The 11,840-nt window shown below is 37.8% G+C and overlaps 1 protein-coding gene across 2 annotated transcripts; it reads left to right on the top strand.

The window, feature by feature from the left end:
• Nucleotides 1–100: 100 nt before the first annotated feature.
• On the top strand, nucleotides 101–5,958 carry LOC105686923 (gamma-1-syntrophin). Of its 2 annotated transcripts, none has more exons than XM_020852812.2 (10): nucleotides 101–650; nucleotides 1,272–1,376; nucleotides 2,458–2,653; nucleotides 2,746–2,871; nucleotides 2,963–3,127; nucleotides 3,479–3,663; nucleotides 3,772–3,930; nucleotides 4,009–4,233; nucleotides 4,588–4,797; nucleotides 4,891–5,958. In XM_020852812.2, exons 1-10 carry the CDS (start codon nucleotides 588–590, stop codon nucleotides 4,996–4,998), a joined length of 1,542 nt encoding a protein of 513 aa, XP_020708471.1. In that variant the 5' UTR covers nucleotides 101–587; the 3' UTR covers nucleotides 4,999–5,958. The 2 variants fall into 2 exon arrangements, with proteins under 2 accessions (XP_020708471.1, XP_012257619.1); XM_012402196.3 differs by having other exon boundaries at nucleotides 102–650; nucleotides 2,455–2,653.
• The last annotated feature ends 5,882 nt before the right edge of the window (nucleotides 5,959–11,840 follow it).

Genomic DNA, 11,840 nt, shown 5'->3' with positions numbered 1-11,840 from the left:
AGCCGGCGTGGGGATAAACGTAAGTGGGAATAAATTAGGTCACCCCATAGAGGCAAGCAGGCTGAAAGGAAGCAAGCAGCAAGCGCCTGCCATGTCGTTTTGACAGCTCTCTCGATTGTTTCTTGGGAGAGAAAACAAATGAAACGCGGTGATTCTTACGTTTAAATATGACGAGCGCGCGCGGCAAAATGTCCCTTAATTAAATTTCGATGTTTTGAAAATTCTAAAAACCCGTTGTACATTCAATACGCGAGTGTGTTTTAATTTTTATAATTATAAAAAAGGAAAGCAGGAAATGTACTACATATATAAATATGTTATATGCCGATACACACACACACATGTACATAGATACATACTTAGAGACCCGCGTAAAATATGTTGACCGAAAAACGATTCACGTGTTGTATCTCAGCGACTAACAATTATTATGATTCGTTCAATAAATTAATGATTAACATATCTTCATCAAATATCGATGCGGTGCAGGGAGAAGCCGCTGCTGCTGCTGTTAGTTATTTCTGGCCTAACAAGGGTGAATTATGTGGACGACAAGATCATATTAGTGAGGTATAATAATATAAATAATGAGAATCAATCCAACAAAAATGAGTACTCCGATAGAGGAGAAAATCTACCAGAATTTGAAGGTACGTTGTTATTCATTTGTCTTTCTTTTCTCGTTTCAATCCCATTGTTCAATACAGAACATCGGCGTATGTTTTCATAATCACCAGAAAAAGTGAGTTAAAAATGGGAATGATGAAAAAATTGAAAACCGTTGCCGCTGCTGTTGTTACAGCTCCCTATTTTCTCACAGCTATAAATGGTACCCTCATCTCCTTATATTTCTTCTTCGAATCGATAACTCGAGGGTGCTGCTGCTGCTGCTGGTGCTGCTGCAGACACTTAGGGGCGCACTGGCTACGGCTTAAACTGCTGCCTTCTATCTAATTCAAGAACTCGGAAAAATTTTCCAATTTCTTTTACCGTTGAAATTAGTCTGAAAATCCTACGTACGTACTACAAGCGGAAAATAGAAAATTTCCGATGATCTTTTCACACCGAATATTTATGCTGCGAAGAGATAAAAAAAATTGCGTATCCAAAAACGGGCTAGAAAATATGAGCGTAGACTCCAGAAACTATTTCGAAAATTCGCATAGATTTGATAAGAGAGACGGTTGTTCGATGTGGTTTCTGATACCTTCGAATGTGAATTTCATTACGGTGAACTGAATTAGAAGGAATTTTTAAATTCGACCAATTAGGTCAGAACCGGGACGGTGACGGTGAGCGATGGAAAAAGCAAGCCGATTCCTATGCGTCTTCAGTTGTCTATGGAAGTACTGAAATTGCAGAGAGAAGACGTTGAGGTAAATTGTCTTTTGATAGAGAAAAAAAGGAACCGCTGTATATTTTTCCTACTGTCGGTGCGTAAAGTTGGGAGCCCTCAGTTCGGAGGTTTATAACTAGGAAGAATAAAGTGACGGAGCAGAAATTCGAAGAAGGTTCGAAAGCTTGGAGTATTCTGCGTCCGATGACTCCTTTTCGAATCTCGAGAAAAAAACACACCGACAGTTATGGCCACCGAAAGGTCGAAAAACTTTGTTTTCTCGGAGTTGACCGGACGCGGTTAACTTTGGAGCATGCGGTTAACTCGTTGGAAAAGCATGCGAAAAATTTTAGAAAATTCAGAATCGTTCCTGAAAGATTTCTCAGAAGGATCCCGTTGGAATATTTCAAAAGTATTGAGAAACATGGCTACGGCGTCCCTGCATTTTCACATCTCCCCGCACCGCGCGACCCGTAATTTCGTAAGTTTCTCTTGTGAAAACATAGATGGTTATCAAAATTTTCAGCGCCGCCGTAGCGGCTGCGTCGCCCATTTAGCGCCCATAATATCTTAAAGCGTCAACGACGATTACCGAAAATTCAGCAATACGAGCGATTTATTGTTCACGGCCTCAAATAGTGTAGATTTTTCTGCAAATTTTTCAGCCCACGGAGATCCGCTTGTTAGCTGCAATCGTTCCCGAGATCGCTTCTTTGTACTTTGGTACACTTGGACGCTATGTTTCTCAATACTTATGAAATATTTCAACGGGATTCTTCTGAGAAATCTTTCAGGAACGATTCTGAATTTTCTAAAATTTTTCGCATGCTTTTCCAACGAGTTAACCGCATGCTCCAAAGTTAACCGCGCCCGGTCAACTCCGAGAAAACAAAGTTTTCCGACCTTTCGATGGCCATAACTGTCGGTGTGTTTCTTTCTCGAGATTCGAAAAGGAGTCATCGGACGCAGAATACTCCAAGCTTTCGAACCTTCTTCGAATTTCTGCTCCGTCACTTTTTTCTTCCTAGTTATGAACCTCCGAACTGAGGGTTCCAAACTCTACGGCCCGACAGTAATGATTTTTAAATACAGGGTTACCATGAATATATTCCTTCTAGCAGTCAGTGAACCACAACAAACCACCCTTAGACGCGAAAGAACGAATGGTTCAAATAACCAGACAAAAAGTAGGAGGACTCGGACTGAGCATCAAGGGAGGAGCTGAGCACAAACTCCCCGTATTAATATCAAGGATTTACAAAGGTCAAGCGGCTGACCATTGCGGACAGCTGTTTGTGGGCGATGCTATCATCAAAGGTACACATAGGATAGCTGCCGCAAAAGTGGAAGATGTATAGACTTTGCTAATCGCAATTGATTTGCTCTGCTTTTTTATTCTCTTTTTACAGTCAATGGGGAATATATAACAGCCTGTCACCACGACGATGCTGTGAACATATTGAGGAATGCTGGAGATTTAGTTGTGCTCACGGTAAAACATTACAGAGCTGCTAAACCATTTTTGCAAAAAAATGGTGAGAAAATCTTTCGAAAAATCGTTTGACAATGAGACAAACTTGAAAGATTGTAAATCGATCCGATACTTGCGATTACGATGATTTACAGACAAAGAAGAGAAGTTGGATAATGTTAGTAACGAAGACACTGAGGATGGTTGGATATCACCTAGCAGAAGAGCAGGCAGTCCGAGGTCCGGACATAGCAGACATGGTTCTAATGCTTCATCTGTGTCTATAAATCAGGAAAAAAAATGGCTGGACATCATAACGGGTATGGTTTCACCGATTGAGTTGGGTATAATGTGCAATCGTCTTCGAAGGTCAAACGAAAGGAAATAGTGCGAGAAATCTTGAATTCATCACGATCGCAAAGAATGAAGGCATTTTGATTTTATCAAATCCCCGCATGCCAGTCTCAATAAAAATCCATTACGTTTCTTTTACACTAGCGTCACCTATGTTTTTCGAATTTTCAAGTTTCGACGGCATATTCGGGTACGTCGAGAACTTGAAATCGACACATTTGTTTTTCAAGTAAAATCTTTTTGAATCCGAACACCGCATCATTACTTCAAGTTCTGGAAATGACAGACTGAGCCCATTGGTTGTTGTTTGTCTTCAGTTCCTTTGATGATGGCTTACGTTACGAGATATATATTTGGTACCGATAAGCTCAGAAGAAATGCTTTCGAAGTCAGAGGCCTGAACGGTTCAAGAACTGGAGTTATTCACTGTGACGATAGCGCTATTCTCAGTCAGTGGCTGAAGTATATCACAGACAATATAACAGGAGTAACGCACCTGCAGGTGATTACCAATTACGATGATTATCCGAAAAATTGTTACCTGTGTACCATAAAGTTTTCTACTATTTCAACCCTGTTTGTTACGTTTAACTTCGGATGTTTCTACCAGATGAAGTTGTACAATCGTAATTTCGGGGTTGGTGAAAGAATCGAATACATGGGGTGGGTGAACGAGGCTGTCAGCAACAGTAATCAACCCTGGCAGAGCTACAGACCAAGGTTTTTGGCACTCAAAGGACCAGATCTACTACTCTTCGAAACCCCACCGGTAAGTTCGGTAATTTCGAAATAGCAATCGACGATCTGACAAATGATCCGATTTTAATAATCTTTTTTTTTTTTTCAGTGCAACATTGGGGACTGGTCGCGTTGCGCGTTGTCCTTTAAGGTGTACCAGACGATGTTCAGGGTGATGAAAGAGTCTGAAAACGTCGACGAAAGGCAGCATTGCTTTCTTGCTCAAAGTCCGGGCAAACCACCTCGCTATTTAAGTGTAGAAACAAGGCAAGAACTTCTCAGGGTCGAGGCAGCATGGCACACAGCGGTATGCTCTGCAGTAGCTCATCTCAAGGTATGTGAAAAATTTTCAAACTCATAGACCGGAAAACGTTTTGATATCTTCGGATGCTTTTGAAGATTCTGTTCAATTTATTCTTGAAATCTCTAGTTTTTAAAAAATCGTCAACGGAAATTCGAAAAAACGAAGTATGTCGTTGCCTGTGTGAAATTCAGGGGTCTTAGGGTTGCTTAATTCGAGTGTCGTATCGGCATCGAATTCATCGTAACTATGTATAGCCGAATCCAGAAAAAGTGATAAGATTTTCACGAAATATAATAAAGTGGCTCAGACCGGAATACATTTTATATGAAAATGTCGCATTCCTTGAAGAATTCTCGTCTCCATCTTTCGGATCTTTTGTTTCAGAGTAAGACTTTCCCGGTAACATTCAACGGTCGTAGTTCCGCTTTGACACTGGAATGGACACAGGGTTTTACGTTGGCATACGACATTTGCACAGCAGGTGAGACGGTTTGGCGTTATAAATTCTCTCAGCTCCGAGGATCGAGTGACGACGGCAAGAGCCGCCTAAAGTTGCACTTCCAAGAACCGGAGAGCATCGCCATAGAGACAAAGGTAAGATTTGTATCATTAATTTGTTATTGCGATGTAAAATAATATGTTAATTATTATCTCATTTTTCATTGATTTCTGAAAAAAAATCAACAGGAATTGGAGTGTTCTCAGTTACAGAATTTATTATTCTGCATGCACGCATTTTTAACTGCAAAAGTAGCAGCCGTCGATCCAACTTTTCTGACATCAACGACGCCTTAAATAAAAGAATAAAAAAAAATCTATTGATCAATCATTATTGATTATTTAAAACTTGTTACCAAATATTAGCTTGTTAAGTATAATATCATTACATCATCAAATAAGTTTATTAAATATTGAGAAAATATATATATCTAGATATATCGCAGTCAAAGGCAGCAAGTATATTATGACGTTATAGTAAAGAATTATTAAATAATAATAGAATTTACAAAAAAATTTTCGAAACGATTTCAGTTGAATTTTCAATCATTATATGAATAATAACATGGCGATCGAATAATGATAATGTGGATTTAAAATAATAATAATTATAATCAAAAAGAGATTCATTGTTTCGCTAAATCACTGAAAAATTGCACGCAGTTAATTTAATATATAATTAATATGTGTATATAATACTCGCTATTACATTTTGCACAATTTTTTCCTATTATACAATTTTATTAACTTTTATGTCATTATCGGTCTGCTGTATTAATTATCTGCAAGGGAATATTGTTTATGTATTATTGATATTATTAAATGAAAAGAGAGTTGGAGTAAAAAAATATCTACGAAGGAAATGAATAAAAAAAATCATAGTCGTGAGGAGCAATACGAATGCATAATTAGAATAATAATTATGTAGAGATTTCCTGTTACCATGGCACTAAATCCGAAGTTAATTGAAGGTGATAGAAACCAAAAAAGAAAAACGAAAATCGTACGTGTTACAAAAAAATTAGAAACAAAAGAAGTGTAATAGAAAATCAATCGACTATAACTATAACTTACGATGTTTCAAAAACGGAGGTCAGAATAATAAGTCTGTATAATAGACTGTACGTGTCGTTGAGATCTTCGGAATAGATTAATTCGTGTCAATTTCTAATCAGTCAACTATTATTACATGTATAAATAAATTTAAAAAAGACGCATATATATATATATATATATATATATATATATATATATATATATATATATATATACACAATACTAGTAGAAAAGTGCCTATATTATATCGTAATGACGATTATGTAGAAGGAAAAAGATCAACTAATTTAAATTTAGGGGAATCAAAGATGAGATAACAAATACTATATAAATCGAATAAAAAATCACGAGAACTGCTAGGACAAAAGTTGTGCTCGCGTACTAAACAAAATGAAAATAACAACAATAATGTCAATAATCGTCTGAAAAATTCTAGTCTCCAGCGCGTTCTTAATTTTATTTGAAATCTTTTATGTAGATCATAATCAGAAACTTCGCCATCGTTGATGAAGATTTGAATTATTATTACGTGAAAATCTATGTGTTAGCACTGGAATACAATAATGGAGACATGAAATGCGGACTGCTCAACTACGAAGAGAAAAGAGAAAAACTTTCGGAACCAGGTAAAATGAAACTCAAAAAAAAAAAAAAACCAAACCGCTTCCAGGATTGGTATTAAATAGCAACGCGTGAAAATAATAACGTTATGAGATAACGTGCATTGATATTTAGATAGGAAAACCTGGAATAGGTCATTGTCAAATAATTGATTGAATAAACAATTCATTAAATTTAATCTACATATGTGATTACGTGATAGATATGATATCACAAATATCTGCAGATTATATATAGCAACAAAAGAAAACACAAAAGCTCTACCGTATATACATGTCTATGATAAAAATCCGGCTACAATAATGCTAATATTATCAATAAAAATACTAATAATAATACCAATAGCAATAATGTTGCTAACAACACAATAATTGTTAAAATATACATATTATGCATCACTCGAGGGTTTCCTTTGCATTTATCATAGACGTGTTAAGGATTGTAAAATAGAACGCAATCGCATTCAGCCGAATTTCAAAATTCGATGAGAAATAACTAGACACTGTATGTTACCGTACGGTGCAGTATTTGTCGACGGATCTCAAGATAATTATGCTGAGTAATGGATGGGAAAAAGTAACGGATCTTTTTTGTTTTACTCACCCCGCGGAAATCGGATAGAGAAGCTTCGATTCGCATACATACATCGCCACACAATGAGAAATATGTACTCTAAAAACGTGGAGAAAAAAGTTCCATACAATTCCGACTCCACCAAGGGCGGACTAAGGGCGGAATAGCGAAACTTGTAACACCTAACGGTCTTTCCTACCCGATCACCACCTAATGATAACTTTCGATATTCTTTTTGGGTTTGGGCTCGATATTAGAATAGCATTTCTTCAATGGTTTACGATGGGTAGAATAATGTTCAATACGTTTCCAACCATTTTAACACGATTTGACATGATTTTTGTGGGGTGCGTAAAACGAAAAAGGTCCAGAACCTACTTAAACGAATAAATATCAATATTAAAACACACAAGGAGCGCATTTTCAAGATAATTCTTAAATTTCGAAGTAGAGTTTATCTGTTATACATTATTATTAGTCATATAAATATAGTGAAATGAGTGAATATGTATATACGTATACATTTATATATGTATATATAGGTACATACATACACATACATATATATAAATATATAAATATATATATTTATGTATATATCTAATGTTTGTCATCACGCCATGGACAATATTATGTTAAAAAGAAATAAAATAGTAAAAAATAAATAAGAGAATTGTGAAAAAACAGAATGAAACAAACGACATCGATTCTTATCAATTGATATCAAATTTGGCGTAGTGCTTGAAAACATCTAGCGTAATTTTGAGAAAAATTTGAGAAAAATGGATAATTCCATAATGTTCGTACAAAATATTGTGTTTTTTCTTCAACCCTTTTGCTATTACAGGTGGTGGTTACAGTCACCCGCCTCCACAAGATGCCATACAGACGGTCGTTAGAATAAGTAAGATCGTCGGTATTCCATATATTAATCAATTTCTTCATACTCCGGTAGTGCTCAAGAGGTGATACCGAAGTAAATGAAAAGAAAACCGGAGAAAACGACAGAAGTTCAATCGTGCGAAAAAATAGATGCATGTTATGCGCGTATTTAAAATATCAATAAAAGTATCACTCGTACGTGTCAGCCGTTTGTCATTCCGCGTGATATTTGAATCCGCATATTAAATCAACCATTGATGCATGAGATAATTTGATTATGAATAACTACTTTCCCGCGAATTAGCAATTTAATAATATCATTTATTATACCGTTATTATTATAGCAAACAAACGATAGAACGTGGTGCTTGTTCGTCGGTCGGTCGGTTGGTTGGACATTGGTTTGCCTATGTGTGTATATGCATATAGCATACGGGACATTCCGCGCTACTCCAACACCTACGAGCCTGACCATTTTTGTGTCAAAACAAAAAAATCGATTTTTCGCAGAGTATGCCAATTTTGAAAAAATTCTTAAAAAACTTCTCTCCGTCTTCGAGGGGGAATTTTTGAGACCGATAAGAATAGGGTATTATATCCGAATGAAAAATGAGACGATCACGGAAAGAAAGGAGCCGAAGGAGGGAGATAGAGAAATAACGAGGAGATAAATTTCAACGGCTGCACGTTGGGACTAGGAGGAGAAGAGGGAAACTTTGACAAGTTATATCTTCGGCCCCTGCAAGTGATCGGCGCACTGTATAACGCGTACAGAACGTCTCAAATAAATCTCATCCCATTCCCTTCTCGTCTCTTTTATTTTCGGACTTTTCTCACTCTGTGCATTTTTCGGTTTCTCTTTCTATTTCGGTAGCCGAGGTAAGCAGAGCTACTAAGGTGGAATTAGCTCACAAGACATTTTTTCGTCTCCCTTATTTTGATCGAATGAAACGAAATGCGCGACGAAAAAGAGAGAGACAGCCGGTGATCCGATGTTCGTTACTCTTCGATTTCATTCGATTGGGACCGAGCCTACTTTGGATTAGCGAAAGTTCGGATCATGGGATACTCATTTCCGGAGAAACGACACACGTAATACATGTGTGAACAACGGAAAAGTCACTCAACAATTGGTATCAATATACAAGTGCGCTACATGCGACGACGGCCGACTGCGACAAGTGGAAACAACCGTTCCTCGATAATAACAGTGAATCAAAGTCTTGGGTGAAAAATAGATCAATCATTCTATGAAACGCATGAAACGCATGACACCTAGTGGTAATATTTGATCCTGAAACGGTATCGAGCGTTGAGGGTAGCAAGCCCCTGGCCTGGAACAAGAAAGAGTAATGAGTAGTATGGCGCCGCGGCCGGTGACGGACAATACAAACCCGTATACTATGTATGCCTATGTATTACTGTGGAATAATTAAACGTATGATACCGTTTTAATAATTCTCAATATCACCGACCGGCCTCGCAGGTTTCATCTCGTTCGAAAATTAGACACTTTCAAAATTTTCTCACCACTGATTCGATGGAGAAATCATTCGAGGGAAAAGTTACAGAACTCAAATAATCGGACAATCGCGGATTTCAAAAGTGAGCGGAAGGCATTGCATGTTTTGAAAATTTTTTAGTACCGCGCAATAAAACGAAAGATGATCAAGTTGAAAAGAAATAGGGTCTCACACGGAGACAGAGAAGATAAATCGGTTCCTTTTCTGTAAAACTTCGCCAGTTACAAACCAAACGAATTCACCGGCTGTTTCTTGCTCTTCTGCTATAGATTTACAATTCAAATGTGGACATACCGACGAAGATCGAGTAGCGAGATGAAAAGTTTTTACCGTTCGCGGTTTGTTTCCACATACCTTAACTTTGGCAAACAGTCATACGCGAAATGTAAGGATGTGTTATATTTGGAAATTTGTCAGACCCACGGTGCGAGGTGAGCGAAAAAAACCAAACTGAAGCAAAAATTAACTGGGTATACGAAGACTCGTTGTTTTTTTTTTTGAGCAAGTAGGTAGGTGGGTAGTCTACGGAAAAGCTTGCAACGAAATCACTCGCTTCGTATGGACATTCGAAATTCTAAATATAGATGCACGCGAAATGTGTAACAACTACAGATAACGACAACTTGAACATTGAGATGCTGTTCGGTATGCGTGAAAATGAAACAAAATCAAATACGCGTATGCGTTTCTTACTTCCATTTCTTTTTATACCTATTCTTCTTTCCTCCCTTGTCATTTTATATTCGCACGTGCGTACATGTATGTCGTATCGTTATATCGATACACATGTCAAATGCGTTCTCTATGCGTTATTTTTCATTTGTCTTTCACTTTTCTTTGTTATTCTATTTAGTTTTTTCTTCCTCTCGCCGTGTACAAGATTCAGGTAGCCCTTGTGCCAACTTATGGCTTACAATTAGCACAGCGGCATCCCTTTCTCGATCCTCTCTTCCTTCCTTCCTTCCTTCCTTCCTTCCTTTCTTCCCATCAACCTACCTACCTACCTACCTACCTACCTACCTACCTACCTACCTACCTTCCTCCCTTTTTCATGCCCACTGTTCCTTTCCCCTCCCTCAGGAGATCAATAATACCTACACACCTTTTGAACGTGCGACCAGATGTCTCGAATTCCGACAGCTAGCGAATTCGCTTTTCCACGTAGCTATCACCATAGTCACACTTTTTCGTCATATGGCCATAGGTATTACGTGAAATCGCGGTGTTCGCATCATTCAGCGTCTGCAAGTACGCGTATTATCTGTGATATTCGATGAAATATTTGACAAAGTGCCGCAAAATTTGCAAATGGCGGCATTCGCTGGATGCTTGAAATACGATCAAATTATAACTTACGCTATACGTAGGTATACCATACGTGTTCCTAGGTAATTGTGGAGAACGAATTGTTCAGCAAATTATTTTTACTTGCCGAAGATTATTTGACCAACAACGGAGTTTGAACATGAAATGGAATGATTTCTACCAGATGAAGTAAAAAAAGGACAAAACACAAGTAGGTATACACGTGGTGAACGTATAATATCCGAATGAAATGAGCGGGGAAGAGAAAATTGAGATAGAAAAACTTGCTCGTAATCCCGCAGTGCGTGACTACGCACATATTACAAGGGTGGTTTTAGCGGGAGCTTGATCCGATTGCACACATAGTCGTTGCGAGAACCCACTTGGAAGCGAAGTTTTAAAGTTGGCTAATGGTTTAATGCGTATACCTATACGTATGCACGGATGGTATCACGGCGGTGGAACCAACACCAATCGGTACGAACTGCGAAGTATACCGGTTGAAATTCAAAGAATTCGAAACTAGTCGAAAATGAAGAAGCACTCGAAATAAGTTTATGGTAACAAATATGAATCAACTACTGAATATTGTTCATTTCGACTTTCATCTTTTCATATCGAGAGACTTATTGTTGCAGCCGGTGGGTAAAATAACTAATTGGATCGTATTCAGCGAACCTAGAAGCTATGGATCGCACCTGTAATTACACCGTATCAAATCTTGGATTCCTTTTGCGAAATTTTTGAAGAATAATCTGGTTTTTTAACAATAATGTTTTTGACAACGAGGAACGTGATCGAGCAAAAATCGATTGGGGAGTTTCGGCGCAGCCGTATAGGTATATTCGATCTCGCTCGTCGGATGATCGCCATCGGGGTGTTTTTGACGTCAGTACCGAGTTTTTTCGAATTTCATTACGTGCCCCGAAGCTCCCGCCAATTGTCACCTAGTAAAAGTGGAAGATAGATCACCGATGTATACGATACATTGGATTTTTGATGAATTCACGAAGCATCTAAAACAAAGCGAGTACCGATGCACAATCAGCGATTTCCCGATGACCGTACAAGTCACGTCATGGCGCGACCGGTACGAGGATTCGAAAAAAGAATAACGTTCTGTGATTTTATAAAAAAACACGATGGAAAAATGCAAGCAAAACAAACGCATTTCAGAAC

Source organism: Athalia rosae, chromosome 3, assembly GCF_917208135.1.
Source record: "Athalia rosae chromosome 3, iyAthRosa1.1, whole genome shotgun sequence".
NCBI lineage: Eukaryota > Metazoa > Arthropoda > Insecta > Hymenoptera > Athaliidae > Athalia > Athalia rosae.
The sequence above is the reverse complement of the archived record's forward strand: the minus strand, read 5'-3'. Positions and strand labels throughout refer to the sequence as shown.